The sequence below is a fragment of the Molothrus aeneus genome, chromosome 1, assembly GCF_037042795.1.
Source record: "Molothrus aeneus isolate 106 chromosome 1, BPBGC_Maene_1.0, whole genome shotgun sequence".
In the NCBI taxonomy this organism is placed as follows: Eukaryota; Metazoa; Chordata; class Aves; order Passeriformes; family Icteridae; genus Molothrus; species Molothrus aeneus.
Window position 1 is genome coordinate 52,025,187 of NC_089646.1, and position 18,948 is coordinate 52,044,134.

Sequence of the window (18,948 nt, forward strand, 5' to 3'; positions counted from 1 at the left end):
CACACTTTCATAACTTCATGAAAGTGATCTGGTCCTTAAAGCAGAGGGTGAATCAATCAACAAATTAACTTTTTATGTGGCTTCTTTTTTTATCCTATATTCAAATAAATGGCTATTCAAATAACTTATTTAACCTAAGTAATGTATATCAGAATTCTTCCTTACTGGTTTTGGATTATTTAGGGTTTTTTTGCCATTACATATTCCCTCTTTTTATAATGTTGTATGGCCTTTGAACAGCCTAGAGAAACAGTGAAATTGTAATATTGGTAAAAGCTTTGGAAGCGGTGGTGGCTCTTCCTCTTCTTTTCTTTTCCTTTCCTTACCTAGAAAGGAGTATTGGCACAGAGGGGAGAGGAAGGTATTAAAACCATTGGGAAGTAAAAGTGTGTGGCTGGTGCTACACATAAATGTTTTAGCCTGAGGCCTCATTGTTTTCTGCAGTCCTTTGGCTTTTCCTGACATTTAACTCTGCACCTCTTTGCTGATACCAGTGCTGTTCAAGAAGGGGCAGAGGGGTGTATAGTAATTTAACTCTTAAAAATATTGAGAAAATGAGGCAGCCTGGTAACATATGAAAGGCCCCTACAGTATTCCCACAGTAAAATAAGGCAGCTCAACAAAGATAGGGACTTTAAGGGTCTTCATAGCAGAGCTGCCCTGGCAACCAGGCTTTGCTAGTTCTGATGCTCGAGATATTCCTTATTAAGTCACCTGCCTTTTACTTTGCCACTGACAGGGGATGGTTTCTTCAGCTTGACTAAAGAACCCATCAAATTTCTTTTTTAAACAACTGAACAACTAAGTACTGAACAATTAAAGCTCAATATTTTCTGCAAATTAAATGTGAACATAAAAGGTTTACAGCTTCACAAGCGCCTCCAGTTAAAGAAATCATGCTTCATTTCTTTTTAAGTGTGTGGCTAAATTTATAGGGTCTAGAGGACAGTGTAGAAAAATAAAATACATTGTATATTTGCTCAGGCTATGTTTAACTTACCAGCTATAAATACTGAAACTACGCTGATGAGGAAAATTGACATTCAGATCATAATGTACTTCCTTCAGTATAAAAATATGTCCAGCTTCTTTGAAACAAATGTATAAATTCAAGACTTCTCTCTGCAAGTCTGAACTCCCTTAGGAAAAAAAATGTCATTGTGTACTGCCCAAGTATTCAGTGAAATCACTCAAAAGAGGAACCATTCCCAGAATGGGGCCTAAGAGACACAGGAAAAAATTTCCGTCTTTAGTTTCAGGTCTTCTATTTGTCTCTAGAGTATAATAGGACAGGTTATTATTCCCTTGTTCATCATGAAGATTAATGTTCAGACCAGCTGAAAATATTACTGTTCTGTTGGGACCTATTGGGAGATCTTCAGACCTGTGTGAACCTGAGTTTAAACATTTTAAATAGCAGAGCTAACACCTCACCCTAGCTAGGCACAAGTGCCTCAGGCTGTTATGTCCTCTGTGATGCTGCTGTGGGAGAGTGAAGGTCCTCCAAAGCTCTGCCTTACTTGTGACATCTTTTATACAGACTTCACTGCTAAATGTTACAGTGGGAAAGTGCCTGAGTCGTTACTCTTAACTCAGATGAAACAAACAAAAAAAAAAGTATATCTGTGTGCGTGTGTGTGTATATATACATATATACATATATATATATATAAACTATCTATATATATATATGTAGTATTTATATATAGTGTGTGTGTATATATATAGTGTATATATATAGATAGATATAGATATATACTATTTATATATATAAACTGTAGGAGAACATGAGAAGGAAGGAGCAGCAGAGAGGAGCTGGTATGAACTGACCACAGTCTCCTCTTTCCCTGTGCCACTCAGGGGAATGGTGAGATAGAGGAGTAAGGAATGAAGGAGTGAAGCTGAGCCTGTAAAAAAGGTGGGTGATGGAAAGGTGGGTTTAGTTTTGTATTTTTTTTCCTCTCTAATTTGATTTTTAATTGGCAGTAAATTAAATTAATTTTCCCCAAGTCAAGTCTGTTTTGCCTGTGATGGTAATTGATAATTAACAACTTCCCTGTCCTTGTCCTGACCCATGAGCTTTCTCATCTCATTTTCTCACCTTGTCCTGTTGAGGAGAGGGGGTGAGAGAGGCTGGATGAATGCCAAGCAGCCAGCTGAGATTAACCCACCACAGAGCTCTAAGGGAAATCAAAGGGAGGTTGTCAGGGCTCATGGAGATGTGCAAAGGTGCACAGACTCTCACTGATACAGGATATAGATCATGTTTGTGGCCAGTAGGCAGAACTTACAGTGTCTGATCCATCAGGTCCTGAGTAGCCAGGGACCTTCCTGTACAAGACTCTGCCAAGCAGGCTGCAGCAGGAGCCACAGTCCACGACAAGGCTCCCTGGTTTGGATCATGATTTATATCCACTGGGGGAACAATAGAAGCTTTGAAGAGACACGCTTTGCAACTGAGAGCCTCTTCCCTGTGCCATGTCCTTCCCACATGTTGATGCTGCAGGACTGGGTTAACCTCCAGCATGGGCTGCAGACTGGCTCTTGTTGAGGGGTGTGGTGCAAGAGTCCGTGTGTCTCTGAGCTGTTATATAAGTCCAGTCCAGCTAGCTCAGACTCTAGCCCATACGATCTTGCATAGACAGAAATAAAGGACGAGAAGCGCTCTTCTCCACGTGGGGACGAGTATCCTGTTTATTGGCTTGGGACAGGACACTGCTGGTTGCAGCGACCACCCAAGTAGAAAAGAGGGCGTGGCACCCTTGCAGTGGAGTTTTATACCCCAGGGGATGGGGGTGGGGAAAGAGGACCGCAGACAATGGGATACCATTGGGGAGGGGTGAGGGGAGGGGTAACCAGGGAACCAACCACCAGGGTGTATTGGCAGGGGGGTGTATGAGGGAGAGACCATGTGATGGGGGAGGGGAAATAACCATCCACATGACATAACATACTCAGTACAAATTTCCTATCACCCAGTGCAAAACAACAACTAAATAAACTATTTAGTGCAATACAACAGTGTGGGATCCACACAGGATAAGGGATCAGCACAGGCGGTGGGGGTCCTGCTGGCTGAGAAGCAGTGGGTTGTGCTTGTGTTGTCCTGCTCATCTTGTGACAACATGGAAGTGTATTGGAGGGATGGGGAGAAAGGCTATTATCGTAAAGACTGAGAGACAGAGTTAAAAGAAATGTGGGATACAAAGCTCACAATGAACAGATTCTCTTGAAGAAGATTTTTTTCCTTCCTTGAATTGCTCATTGATGAGAGTTTGTAGTTAATTTCTTATTTTAACCCCTGGAGGCAGGATTCAGAATGAATAAAACCACAGCATGTGCCAAACACAGCTTTTGGCGCTGGAATTAAGTGGCTATTAGATCATGGAAGATATTTGCTTGACCATTTTAGTGTAATCTTTCAAAAGCCTTTTGCACTGCTCCTCATACAAATCCAGGACTTAGTTTCTTAGGGATATGACAGTTTAGTTATTGATTTCACATTTCCATGGTGGTGATACCACAGTGCGCACTGTGGATTACAGTAGTTCAGTTATGGGAAGAGAAAGGTTAGCTTGTGAATTTTTTATCATACTGCTTTAAAAGATGAGAAGATTTTATGATTTTCCAGAAGACAAATGATTGATAGTCCTGGAATCCTTGTTCATTCACAAAATAAATGTGTCTGGATCAAAATCAGCACACGTTTTCCTCCAAAGCATCAGTAAACAAATGCTCGTAGAGGTGTAGCTTTTACCTACTCAGCACAGCATGGTAGCAGTCAGGAGTACGGACAAACCCTTCACCAGAAAATCTTAGGCAATAAGGAATTCCACTGACCCTGCTCTCACACACAGAAAGAATTGTAGAGCTTTGCTCCAGTTGACCAGCAGTAGCAGAGCAGGAGTTGTTGGTGTCCCCTCCCTACCTCAGGCACAGTGAGCATTGTTTGACCAAGGTCAGACAAAAATATTCAGAATGAAAGCAGGAAGTCTAATTCAGATTGCTTCAAATCCAGCAGTTCACAAGGATTTTGTTGATTAGGTTTCTTTAAGTAATAAAGAATTAAGTCAATGGTTATGAAATTCATGCTCCACAAAACTAATGCTGGCTTATGTTATATACACTGTCAGACATTCCATTTACCTGCAAAAGAGGGCAAAGCCAAAGCTTCATTTTTTAAAATGAAATAGTTATTAAACCAGAGAAGTAAACACAAATCGATAGTAAAACCAACCTTAAAAAAATGTTTCCAGCAACTCAAGTCTGTTTCTGGATTTTGAGATTATCTTTTTCATTTCCATCTTACCATCATACATGTTTCTTGCTTTAAGCAGACAAATGCAATCTGTCTGCATACTTATTGTCATTACCAGAGAGAATTAGTCTATTATTCGAATAAAAAGCATTACCAGTAGAGAAAGCACTTGGGTGAAACAGTAAGAAAATGATGATAAAAAGCAAGAAATGCTTTGTGAGGGAGCTGGAACAATGTAATATATAGATTAGTGGAGTCAGTGAGGTGAGGATGAAGCTGACTGAAGGTTATCATCTCAGGTACACAGACAGGATGGTAGCCTTTGACTGAGAGCTTTTGTTCCCAGAAAGAGTCACATGACTGAAGCAACAAGAAAATTCTGGCTAAAGTAAAGAGGATTCTACCTGAGCAAAGTTCAGATGCTGCTGTGTGGTTCAGCATCTCATTTCTGCAGAAATGAATGCCATACCTTTTATGTAAAACACTGAGCTAGGGAGCCAGTATATTGTTCACTCAAGCAAACAATATCTTGCTACATATTTAACATTGGATTGTGGGATTTTAGTAGTCCATAAAATTTACATTGCAATTTTGAGGATGATATAAAAAATTACTTATGTGGCCAGCACTAGAGCTCTGGCACACGCTATGGGCAAATGAGTTAAAATCTACTCTGGCCCATTTGTTATCAAGGGAAGTGCTTGGTGTGTTTTTAAGTCTTTGGTACTGAAGCTGATGCAAGGACCAGAAAATAACTTAAACCACATCCTGAGCTGACAAATTGCCTAATGAAGAAGAAAACGCTTTTCTTGTAAACTGCCCAAAACTGATGAAGTGACAAACCAATAAAGCAATAATAAATGTAACATTCACACTACTGCTTGATTGTTCGTTTTTCAACGCGAGATACTTATATGTATGTGTGTGTATATATATATATATATATATCTATATTTCAACATATAATAAACTTCCTATATGCTATGTATATTACTACAATAATTTTGTTGTCTATGTCATATTCCTTTAAAAATTAAATTAAAGAAATCATCTTATGAGTTCTAGAAAATTAAGAAAGGCTGTGGAGATGAAAGGATTTTAGCGAAGTGAGAAGGTGCTAATAACCCACTATGTTCCAATCAGATATCTAACCTGAAATTGGCATACTAATATCTTGGATATTAGCAATGGGTGGTCTCCATGATCTCAGAGCAGGGGGAGGTTTAGTCATGACTCCAGAACTTTTACAGGGTCTTGATTACTCTTGCCTTCTTTTTTTCCTTTAGGGGAGATCTTCTTTGCAGTTCGTTCAATGCTGCTGGTTGTTGTTAGTAAATTTGTTTCCTTTCATCTGCCCACCTCCCTGAGACTTAGGCATTTTTGTTTGCAAGTTGTCAGGCTAAAAGTGAACTCATGGGGAAGAAAGTCCTTTGAGTTGTCTGTCCTCTCCCTGGGGAGAGGATTTCTTATCAGAGATAATGAGCATGGTTTTAAAAAGAGTGTGCATCATTTACTGTCAGTTTGAGCATTGGACTTCATTCTTACAAGTCATGGTGATGCTGTCATTGCAAAGCTAGGTATTGCTCTCTTCACCCACTCCAGGCAGTTCCCAGCTTCCTGTGTCCTTAAATGCATGTTCCTCAGTCATAAAGTGAAAATCTTCTTTGTATTTAGCCCATTTATACTAGAAAGAGGAATGTCAGCTGGGCCAGCTTTCACAGTGTCTAATTTAGCAAGCCTGCAAAGAGTTTACAGCAGGTTGTCCATTTCAGTGGTCTCTGAGAGTGGAAGCAGGAACCTGAGCAACTTCATTCTGATGTGGTGCGAGCCTCAGCTCCCCCTGGTTACTGCACCCTCTAAATTACAGTTTGCAGGAGAACAAAAAGATATGTCCCTGAATTGCCAGCATAAAGTTTTACTCTCTGCTCTCCTCCTTTTAACTGCCCTGCTCTTTGATAGTGACTTCTAAAACTTTCTCAAGACATACTAACATTTGGGTGTATCTTTTAAAGATGACTAGATCCTACACTTAGATCTTCAACTATTTCTAAGTTAAAGCTTGATAGCCTTTAAAGATACTGTGCATTTTATTCAGATTATAGATAGCCCAAGAGAATGTGCCTGCAATGATATAAGGTGTTCTCTCTAGTTATTTATGATTTTATGTCCTTTTTTCCAGGAAATGAATGACACAGTGTGAAAACAAATTGTGTAAGGGGACTGGTGATGGAACATTTAAGTGAAGCATGGAGATTTCAATTGAAGTACAGAGTGTTAGTCAAATGTTGCCTGCTGGGCTCACTAGCAGTAACAGGATTAATTCTGTGGCCTGTGGTATGCAGGAAAGCATAGTGCAAAAATGAATGGCCTTTCTTCTCTGTACTGTGGGAATATCTAAATGTACCAGTCCTTGGGTATTCACGTTGTCTTAGGTTCTAGAATGACACAGAGTTGTGTACATGCTTTCATGGCACATCCATTTTCTTAAGTTCTTGGTAGAGTGACAAGAGCAGTGATTGCAGGGATTGAACTGATTGTTTTGTTAGTTTGTGATTTTTGTGTTGTGTTTTTTAGGTTGTTTTTCTTTTTTTAGCAGAGGTGATAGCTTTAGAATAAAAGGGTTCTTGAGGTTTTGGCTGCACTTAGCCTTTTTGTGTTTTGGTTTTTTTTTCAATAAACAAAGTCTGAATGCCTAGACCTTCAAATAAAAGCTCTGAAAGTCCTGTGATGTCTGGATTCCTGTCACTTCTGCCAAGATTATGCAGTGAAAGGTGGTACTGTAAACTGTCATAGAAGTGCAGAATTTTAGCTTTTCTCTTTGTCTGTTCCTCTCATACTCCAGCTGGGTTTGTTTGCATACCTGCCACATGCTTGTTTTTCATTTTCACAATCCATGCAAACCCTAAATAATAGATACATTCCCTTTTCAGATATCTTTATTATCCTTCTCCCAACACAACTCAACCCCATACCTCTGATTTATGAATGCCTTTTCAACACGCCTCCACTCCATGCTGTATTGGTTTTATTTTCTTCCTTTTTGGTAACCAATCCACAAGACTGCACTGTTCCAACTGAATAAGGAGTAAGACTTTGAGCAGGATTCTGTATTACTTGAAAATAGAAGAAGTGGTTCTTTTGCTACGTTTTTCTTCAACTTGCAGCTCTCTGGCAGTCTCTGCCACAGAACTCTGAGGTTCTGTGAACTTCATAACTTGATCTGGGTACTGTACTTCATGGGAAGCACACGTGTGGTAATAACAAAGGGTTTACAAAGGAAAGAAGACACCTCTAGAATGTTATTGCATCATTTCAATTCCAAGCCAAAGGAGCTATGTATCTCCTTTATTCCTACCTTTTATATTGGTACCAATCATCAAAACCAAAAAAACCTTGTTCATATATGGTGAGGCATATATACACCAAGAAACTATTACAGTAGTTGCTTGGTTTCTTGAAGACTAATCTAGGCTAATATTTGAGCTTCAGTCCCATTGCTTAGTAGAAAAACAACATACGTGTGGATGCTGATCCTTTGTCAAGCCACCTTAAGTTCAGTGTGGTTCCAGGTTAGTAAATCTGATTTTCTCCGTGGCCTCTCTTGGGGAAGGAGAGGAGCATTTTACTGCTGGCTGTCTGGTAGGGAGCTGATGGGTGTTGGTGTGTCATATTAGTAGTATTATTTTCAGAGAATCAATCCACCCTTTTAACTCACAGTCATCACCAGTCGAACAAAAGCAGTTTGTTTCTAAAGTGGAATCAATAAAAGGGAAAATATATGATGGTATTATGGCTTAGCTGGAAACACATGCTTTTTGCCTTTTGCTATTTTGTCTTCTGTTTAAAGGTAGGTTTTCTTACCATCCCTATTCTCTTGGTTGTACATTTGGCCTGTGTGATCCATAATCTGCACAGAAAATACATGCTGTCAGCAGTACAAGGATAGGTTTTTTTGTTTCAGGGTTTGCTGCTAGTGTAATGTGTTATATTGATCCACTCTGGCCTCTGAAGAATTTTCCAGGTGGTGATGAGAAAGATGGTGTATCTCTTCAAGACCCTAATTTTCATGCAAAACAATATTCAACAGAATCATAAAGCCCTAGACGTGGTAATAAAAATAGAAGCTGATGCTATTAATACATCATTCCAGATACACAGAGCACCATTATGTGGCTCTTGGGTTGAGTAAAATTTCATTTAATCACAGAAACCGTAGACTTAAGCTCTCGAAAGTTGGAAACTTAACCAGATGGCCATTGTCAAAGCAGCTTCTAAAGACTTCAGAGCTGCAGTGTCTTAGGGCCCTAAATATGACTTAGCATTAGCTCTATAAAATACAATTGCTGAACATAACTGATCCTCATTATGGAAGTAATAATAATAATACTTTGCACTCAGTGACCTTTTATTTAAGTACCTAAAAGCTCTTAACCAAGTCTTTTGAATACTACTTTTCTGCTTATAGGAAATGAAGTGTTCAGAGTCTGGAACACCTGTGTGAGAGAATTGAACAGGAGCATGGCATATTGGAAGCAGTCAGAGGTGTTTTCTGTGTGACTGGGACTGGAGACTGCTCCTGTGGCTGTCTGTCCCTGACAGCTGGGAGGTGATGTCCTAGTCACTTGGGGCAGAACTTTCTATACGGTGCTACTTTTAATCTTGAACAGGGCCTGCCTTTGAGTGGTATTGCTTGTTCATTGAAATGCTGTATGGCAGGAATGAGAATGACACATAATGGCCTAACCTGTTTATTTCCTTTATTTGCTCTGTGAACTGTGAGTATAATAATGAAATGATGCAAAGAACTGGGGGTTCTGTGCTCAGATATGCCACGCTTACCCAAGGAGCTTCCGTGTAGAATGATATATCCTAGATTCTATATATTCAGGACAGGCAGGTTAGTACCTTCAAAGACTGGCCAGTATTTTAGGGAGAATGGTTATGATCTTTTAAAAAGTGCCACATGTTGGCCATGGATTTATGGTGCTTTAATACTCAGCTTAAAAATCACGTAACGGTATTTATCGGTAATGGGAGTAAATAACTGTATTTGACATTTGCTTTTCTATAGTCAGTAGTTTTGGGGGGTTTTGTTGGGTTTTTTTTCCCTCAAAATGATTTTATTGTGGATTTTCAGCATCCAAAGACCACTCCTGAGACTTTTCTTGGTGAGTCTTTTTGTTCTGTCTTTTAGGTCGATGTGATTGTGGCTCTGGGTGGACTTGGAGGACGCTTTGACCAAACAATGGCATCGGTGGAAACGCTTTTTCATGCAATAAATATCACTCCTTCTCCAGTGGTAGTTATCCAGGAGTGCTCGCTGATTTACCTGCTTCAACCCGTAAGTATTGTGAAAAGTTACTTCGTAATAAAACTGACCTTTCACCCACGCTGACACCATAGGTCTTGCACCATTAAATGCTTGCTTTATCAGCTGTGTTCTGTAGGCTCAGAGCTGAAATATAAAATACATTGCAGGCAAGTGGACAGCAAATGATGGGCTCTGAATTCCTCCTTTGGAAAATTTACGTTTAATTTGTTCACAATAAACTTGTTTAAAAGGGGAGAAACCAGAAAATCAGAAAGTATGAAGACTGAATTGGATAAATATAGAATATTTATTATAAATGGGAAAAAATATTAATCTTTTAAATTAGATTCCAGTAAGTCTAAATTTAGCACACACCTTTTTACATGTTGAGTAGCAATACAGATGTCTTCAATAAGAGGAACAAAGAAAAGATGTGAGAGGATTTATGAGGGAATTCCTGCCATACACATCAGCAGAGCTTGCATGTAGTCTGAGTGGCACAGTTCATTATGATGGGAATCCATCTAGCATCAACGAGGGAATTTATTTAAGATGTGTTATTTCTGTGGATTTTCAGATCTGTTATGGCATTTATTGATTCATAAAACAACACGCACAAAATATCTTGCTGATCTTCTGCTTCTGAGATTTAAATTAAAGGCAAATCTAAACATCAAACACCTTTCTCTAACAGTGATTCATTTATTATTTTGAAAATATGTTTTCCCTTTGGCAAGGTTTCTAAAAGCTTGCCTAACTTTCCCAGTTTCTCTTGGACGGCTTATTCTATTAAAATAAATAACATTCACAGGTAAGTTTGACACAACCTTGCACCTTGAAGATGTGCTTCAGTGTAATTTGAGAAAAGCATTAATGAAGTTCTATGAGATTATAGATTTAAAGCCACAGGGGCAGGTGCTCTATTAACAGTTTGAAACACTGTGTCTGCAGGAAAGATAGTAGGCACAGGAGCTGTTTTGCCAGTATGATGAGGAATTACTCTGATCATTAGTTGCACAACTAAATAGATGGAGGCAGCAAGAGTGAGGGGTAAAGAGAAATAAAGGGTAACTCTGGTAAAAATCTAAAAGTCAGGAGTAACTTGCTTGTAATTGATCTGCGAGTGCAGTACTTTGCTGACAAATGTAAATTTCTTTTAGGGTATTTTTAAGAACATGTTGAAGAACTGAAATAAAGTGGACAATTTCCTGTTTAACTTACAAAACTCTTACTAAGACTGGAAAGATTTATAATTATTTTCGTTCATCTTTTCCATAAGCAGCTTTAAAATGCAATGCGTAAGGTTGCTTTCATGAGTCTTCCATGAATAATTAAAGCCTTTAAAACTTGAAAAAAAACAACATGATCTGTGCATTTAAAATAGAAATGGGAGGTTGCTAATTGTTTTGTTTTCTGGAAACTTCTTTGTTCTATTTTTAATAATGCTGTACAAAAAGCTTTTAATATTTTTTGTAGATGGGCAGAGTTCCACAGGAAACTTCAGGCTGTTTCTAGCTTACAGAAATAAGGGGCAGATATAGGGGCAGGCCATTTAAACAATCTCAGTGCTAACTTTGACACAAAATTGCTTTTCATTGTTGGTTTAAACTTGTCACTGTTGGCATTTTCAGTCAACTGTTGTGGATAATAACAGATAATAACATTAATCCTGAATAGTTGATAGTTGGTTTTCTTTTAAAAAGTGAGTAGTTTATAAGCTGAGAGACACAAGGATCCTAAGTTTGAAAGTACTCTCGTTTTTTGTTGGTTTGTTTTTTTTGGGGGGGTGGGGGGGTGGGTTTTTTTTTTGTTTTGTTTTTTGGGTTTTTTTTTTAATGGAGTTCAGCTTGATATTTTTCTCTTCCAAACAGCCACAATCATGACATTCTCTCTTTTCCCTCTCTTCCCTTTGTAATTTAAAATCAAGGTAGGAGGGAGTTTAACACAGTGGGAAAGCCACTGACTGTTCGAAATGCAAGTCTGGAAACTGTGCAATAAATGAAGCAAGGTTTTGAGCTTCAAATGCTGATGCAAATTATAAAGTTGAGAGCATGTTGCTTTTTTTTGAACGTAGAGTGGAAACATTTCTATAAATGTAGAAGTGAAACTCTCTCTCTTGGGAAGAAGAATCTGATCTTTATTGGATTCTTTGGGTAAAATATATGAGCAAAACATAATTATGGTTTTGTTTGCAAATAACGTTAGCCTTTGGTTCATTATAGCAGGAGAGTGGTTCTCTGTCATGTGTACCTAGGCAGAGTCTAAAGTGTCTGGATACAGCACATAGACTGGTAATTCCTTAGGAGCCCTAGGAAGGATAACAAGGGGAGTAACAAGTCAAGTTGCTGAATTTATAGTTACCAGTGCAGAAACTAAGAGGAGGGTAGTGTGAGTAGATATCTAAGGCCACCAAAAATCTATTAATTGTTTGAAAGAGAGAGATTTCACATTGTTACAATGTTGGTGTAGAAGGTTATGGTAGAAGAAATACATAAATACTTAACACACTTGTAAAGGGTCCACAGCATTTCAGGAAACATTATGGGCTTGCTAAAAGTCTTCAGGGTTGGAAGAGGAAGACGGCAAGGACAATGCCTGATTTGGGATCTAGTGCAGACTACCAGGCAAGGTGGACCAGGTAAACAATGCCTTTTTTCATCAGCCAATAACATTATCCAAGTGCTGAATCCAAGTAATTAGAACTTTGACTATTGAGGCATTTCTTGGGAAATAGACAGACAGTGCAAGTTTTTGAAATATATAGATAAAAATGTTTTCACATGGAAAGCAAAGAAAACCACAAGGAAGTCAAGTCTCTTATGTTTATTTCTGACTTTTAAGGATGAGCTCCTGTAAGGAAAAGAGGAAAAAGATGGGAATAATTACATCCCATAAATACCTGTCTACATGCTCTCTATGGAGAAACGGGGTGGGAGGCTGAAATGTAGATATATAGACTGTAAGTATGTAAAATTAGATAAATTAATTTCAATATATGTCAAACCACTAATAAAATATTGAAGAAAAGAAAGCAGGCATGAAATGACTTGCACCTATGGAAGGGCCCACACAATGAGAACACAGTTTGTAGCTACAGTATTTATAAATTGACAGTGAAAGATTTTCTTTTGTCTAAATGGTAAAGGAAAACTAATGACAAGCAGCCTAAATGAGCACATTTGCTCAAAGCAAAATATTCCTTTGAGCAGATAACCAATACAGTTAAAATCAGTGCCAAAGTCTGAGGAATTTAAATTGCTTCAGAGAAAAAGCAAATAAAAGATTGAGCTGCCTTTGATTCTGCCAACTCCAAGGGCTGTTATTTTCTGTGTGCCATGCAACACTAATTAGGATAGCAGTCAGAAACAGGGAAACTTTGTAAGAATTCTAGGATGTGATGCTTGTTATGAAGCATTTCCTTATCTGATGACTGGAGTTTGAAAAAAAATAAAAAAGAAAAAAAATGTACCTGTGTACTGAGTAGATGTCATATTTCATTTTGTAGTGGGGGAGGGAGGAAAGCTTGAATTTTTAATAAGGAGTAATCAGTCTTTATAAGCGGGACATTTTATGCAAGAGTTCATACATTTTATGTTAGAAATTTGGTAATATCAATTACCATTAGACTATACCCTGGCTGAAGAGCATAATTCCCTTAGAGTCATGTTTATCATGCTAGCCATGCTCAATATGAATGGCTTAAGGTTTCACATACATACTTTCTCATTTTCTGGTTGTGTGCTTCTCAGGAGTACAGAAACATTAGCTTCTGTACACTGAGCATAAATTATCTTTTATCTGTGAGTTTTATGGCAGTTTGTAATACAAGGTAATAGGATTTATGACCAAGAAATGAGAAGATGTCCAAGAGTTAATGAGGCCTGTCTCTTACATATACTGAGCAGTTCAGTTTTCCCCACACAGGATTCCAGCCCTAGGATGTAGAGGAGAATTGCTGCCTACACATGAAAATGCATTACAGCAACATATTTTTGTCAGTTAACTAACTCTTGAAAGAGTGTGTGAATACTTTGATAACCCTTTTTCTTGCACCCGGCTTCTCTTTTGAGTGTGTGCCTGCCTTCCCTGTGAGAAACGATGAATAATTTAACATCATAGGTAGCAGCCCAGCAGCTAAATGTGAGCAATAAGAATCTGGAATTCCATCCCTTATTCTTGGCTCTTTACCATCATTTCCTTGAAGAGAAGTATATTGGGTAGTCTTTTGATCCCATGGTCTCCTAGACTGTAAATTGGGTAAAAACCATGTCCTTCTCTGAATGGGTACTGTGAGGCTCGTTTGGTTATTTACAAAATGCCATTACACCCTCTGCCCTGCACTGGGTGGAACATAGTGTCATGGTAATAGTAACAACAGTATTAGCAAGGCCCTTAATTAACATAAATATTGCCACAGAGGAGGCTGTGCAGATAATTAGTCAGCATGGTCCTGAGCACAGTTTCAGTGGGAGCCAGCCATCCTTCTCACAGATGGCGTCTGGGCATGCCTCGGGTTTAGCACAGGCCAGGAACTGCTTCCCAAACATTTGGAAGGGACCACCTTGTCATGGGGCCCAGAGAGAGCAGCCACATGCACATGAGCCCTGCTGTGCTGGTTGGCTTGAGTTCCAGGGCTGTTACCTGAAGTGATTTACAGGTGCAGACAGAGTGACTTGGCATGAAGATGTGCTCCTAGATGGAGACGCTGCAGCAGATGTGAGAGAAGGTACAAAGACCAGAAACTTTGCTGGGGTTTGTTGCTGCAATTCTCTGTGCCAATGTTATTGATTTGGTTTGTGTCCATGCTTGTAAAGTTTAATGGGAAGTTCAGGGTATATACCTTCAGCTTGTGAGTTTTCTCTGGCAGCCAGTAATTGAAATTTGCAGGAACCTCAAGAATGAGTTATCCAATCAGTTTTGTACTGCCTCGTGTGTAAGAAGCAGATCTGGCTTGCACTCAATGGAGAAAATCCCTGATGAATGTGCCTCCTATGGGGGATAATTTTGGGATCTGGAAATTTAATGTCTCCTTTTCCTAGATATGTATTTTTGATGGGTAAATTCAGTTTCAGTTGTAAAGGAAGGCATTTAAACATATATCTAATATTTAAAAATGCATTTAGTACTTACAGTGTTTATTGTCCTGAAAGGCTCTCTCCCCTGTTTGATATCTTCTCTCAAAGAACACTATTGGAATTCAATCTACTTGACAAAGCAGTCAGTCTCTGTGCCTCGAGTTCCTTGTGGAATTCACAAATATACAACTCCTTGTTCTTTGATAAATGCCACTTTTTCTGACTTTTTCTATGAGAAAGCCAGCCATTCAGCTGGACAGAAACACTGCAATGTCAAAAATATTAGCTGAGGAAAAGTCTTAATCCAACCTTTCTCTGGGAGCCTGAGTGCCTGAGTCCTTCACAGAAAACCTTGCAGAAACAGATTTTGTGCTTCCAGAGGTTTAGTATTACATTGAAGTGGCTTCTCAGGGAAAAAAAAAAAAATTCTGTATTGGTAGTTTAGCTGCCTTAGTTCCCGTCTTTCATAAGAAACATTGAGGACTTGGTTATAGCACAACTTCTGTTCTTAAAATAGGACCTAAACTAGCCTGTTTTTTTATTCTTTCCTTGGAAAATCAGCTGGACCAATTCATTCTTTTCCTGTGGTAATGTAGTGGGCCTATGTAAATGTGACCTACAAAAGGCCACAGGTCTAAAGGACTTAGGTTTATTTCATGGTAATTCATGGCTTAAAGTGGTGTTGCTTCATGGTTTTGCACAGGATTTCTCTGTTTTACTGAATATCAGTAATCCAAAATTAATTCCTATTTGTCAATAATATTCTGACCTGGAAAATATCCACTTGCTATCTTGCTTCTCACTGCTACAGAAGGAAACTTTTGGGTGGATTTTCTCTTAACAGCTACATTCTTTGTAACTTTTTCTATTCCAGCATCAGCAGATGTGTAGTATGAAGTATACCAAGATTATATAGAACCTTGGAAAAAATAATTAGCTTTTGAAATAGTCAAATCCTTTTAAACAGTTTATTTAACATCAGTTTAAAGTGCAACCTGCATCAACTTTATGGATGACATCTAATACTTATCGATTTCTTCTTTATAAGGAAGACAAACTGAAAACAAAAAAATCGTATGTCAATTTGTTAGCTTGCAGGTAACCAGTTTAATAAAGTACCTATCATTCAGAGAGGAAAGGAAAGTACCAAAACATCATTACTAAGTGAAAAAAATAGTCTTTATTAAATGAAATTTTCATCTGTTCATAATTGTTAATAAACAAGTCATATTCTATAGCAGGATATGATAATCACACAGCTGGTTTTGAATTCACATCTTAAAGGTGTCTGCAAGAGAAGATGATGTAAGGAGGTAAGGAGTCTAATTGGATTACTTAGATGTTTCTAAATTCTGAAGTCATCCAGTGTGATTCTCAATCAATAGTTTGCACTTGGTAAGTGTCAACAGTTCTGCTTGCAACTTTTTTCAATATTTGCCCAGATTTTTAATTAGTTACTGCAGCTGCTGACGGATGATCATCAAGGAGAACCTTGGCCCTAAATAAAACTCTTCCAATGAGATTCCTGCTCTCTGTTGTTGCCCCTAGCTGCTGTGATATGATCTTGTCAATATGATAATACCTATTTTGTTGGTTTATGGAAACCACAAGAAGTTTTTGCTACAAAGCTGATTATCTTAGAGCTGTTTTGCTGGAGTTTTTTCCCCCAAAATTGTCAATTACTTTTCTTTCCTTCAAAATCTTAATCCATCTTTTCAACCTGTCCTTTAACAACTTCTTTTTGCAGTGGCCTGATACTTTGGGCTTTTGTGTGCAATGTGGTATTAATAATTTTGTGTACTATAAAACAATTCTTCTGCTTTCCATTAAATGGTCAGCAGCAAAATACAAAATGTTTGTCTTTGCCATTTGCTTATGGGTAGGAGCTGATGTATAAACTGGGATCAATAGGAAGATGGTAAAACTTTATCTTGTTTTGACAATATTGCTAAGCTGAGGAAGATCACAGCAGTATTTTCACTTGTCTTTATTCTGTAACTGAATGGAAGAAAGCTGGAGAATGTGTGTATGTGTGTGTATGTTCTTTCCAGTTTTGTTTGGGTTTTTTCCCAAGTAGGACTTTACTCCTATATGGGGATTTTTTAGCAAGCTAAAGAATTTCTAAGCTTTTTGTGAATAGATTTTTTTGGCCCAAAAGGAAAAGAAAAAAAAAGACAAAAGTACATCAAAAGACTGTTAATATGGATTGCAAATCTGACCAAAAGATTTAAATATTTTGTACATAATTCAATAAGCTTTCTATTTCTACAAGGTACCGTATTTTTATACTTTGAAAAAGGAACATTATGCAAATGCTTGTCGTATGAAGGTGTCATAAACTGGTACATAGCAGATCAATTTTGTAGTATTTTTATGATTATGATTTAAATTATTTGTCTATCATCTAACACCTAACATTACTGGGAGGAGTAATGCAATATTTTGAATTTCAAGGTCAACCATTAAACATGAAGACGTAGGAGAACTCAGAAGAATAATTATTAACACTTTCTGTGCCTTGCCTTATCAGATGCCATCCTCCTTACTAAGTAGTCATCATACTGCAAGATCTTACTTTCTTTATCTAATCTTGTTTCTTCCACTTTCCCTTTCCTTTCCCTCTGGATTTTCCCTGAATCCCATCAACTGTCTTTTCCCAGCACATCTTATCTTATTTTTTTAGTTCAGTTTTGTCTAAACTCTTTTATCTTTAACTTAAGCAGCTACTGCTACTCTGAAGATTTTTCCCAGGATTTATCTCCTCTCAGCAGTCATAATTGTGTACTATGAAGCATTAATTCATCAATCCCCAGTCATTCTGGCTTCATCTATAAATAGAATCATAGAATCATATTCCTCTTGGGTCTCACAATGTTTCATCTTTTTTTCATTGTACCAATGACCAAAGCAGCCCCATATTTAGTACTGGAATCTGCTGGGGTGATACCTGCTGCAGTGCGCTTTTGCATCACCCTGAAATCATTCTGTGCTCTCTTTGTTCAGCTTTATTATGCTAGCACAAATTTCTTAAATCCTGGGATTCTGTTCTACCCACTAAGTGACAGTGTCTTTCTGAAGGCACCATACTGCCTTGCTTGAGGTGAATTTCACCAGAGTTTTGCAGTAGCAACTTTCCTCTGAGTGTTAAGTGGATTTCAGTGATAGTTTAGGGGCGTGCAATTTTTTTCACTCCCTGCCTAAGTTACAGAAAGTTCTGTAGGGAAACTAACAAGTATCAGAAGTCTGTAATCTGTGACAGAACCTTATCTGGAAAGAAAATTAATTAAGAAATATTTTATTTCATACAATCAAAAATATAGCAGGGAAAATCAATATTATTGTTCCTATCCTGAATGTAAATAACAGTCAAAATTGAAGTGATAGTAGGTGATAAATTATTTTCTACTACAAAATAAAAAAAATAAAAATGCTGAACACTTAATTGTTGACCCGAAGGGTTTATAGAATCCTTTAGGGGTAAATTTAATAATGGACTTTTCTGTTCACATCTGAGTGCTGGTAATAGTTAAAGTTGTAGAATGTGAGCATCTGTATTCTGGCCTCAGTTATATTTGAAAGTGTGTTATCTCTTCAATTCAATCCCTTTGTGAAATGGCTTAGGTTTATGCAATCCCTTACAGTATCACTGTTAATTCTGCATCTGCCAGGGCAGTGGTGTCAACCGTATGGATTTTCAACATTTACTCTTAATATTAAAAAAGGGTCAGGGCAGAAGAGTGATAATATTTGGTAATATCAGAGGTTCTAGGGAAAATGCTGTACTACACTGATAAACAAGATTTAGGTAGAACTATTCAGCTTTGCCATGGGAAGTGATTGACTTGGCAATCTGAATTTTCTTCATGTTGATAACAACTGATTACATTACTTCAGGACTCTCTCTGCTCTAACAGAACATCCCAAGAGCAGATGGGAATCAGGGATTGAATTCTTCATTGTCTTTAAGGCTGTAATGTGTCTGTCACTCTCATGACAACTCCAGTCAAAAATACTTGTCAGCACTGCAGTTGGGCCAATGACCTTCAGGGCACTGCACAGGCTTCCTACTCTTAATCCTAAAATTAAGGGATTTGGAGTGAATATGTTTCTGTTAAAAGGAAGAAAAGGAGTCTGGAAACAATCTTCCAGGATCTGTGAAAGGGGTTTCAAGAAAATGAATGAAGCTAGGTTTATTCCTGAGATGCAAAGCAGAAGAATGACAGACAGTGGCCCTAAACTGAGATTCAGGGTAACTATAAGGAAAAGTTTCTACTCTGAACATAATTACAAATTACATACAGGAA

The 18,948-nt window shown here is 38.0% G+C and overlaps 1 protein-coding gene across 3 annotated transcripts in view; it reads left to right on the forward strand.

Annotated features, from left to right (window-relative positions):
• TPK1 (thiamin pyrophosphokinase 1) overlaps window positions 1-18,948 on the forward strand; it is a 303,717-nt gene that overhangs the window by 189,147 nt on the left and 95,622 nt on the right. For all 3 annotated transcript variants that reach the window (XM_066557120.1, XM_066557121.1, XM_066557124.1), the window contains one exon: window positions 9,453-9,599. In XM_066557120.1, the coding sequence (XP_066413217.1) occupies window positions 9,453-9,599 (147 nt within the window). The remainder of the gene's footprint in view (window positions 1-9,452; window positions 9,600-18,948) is intronic.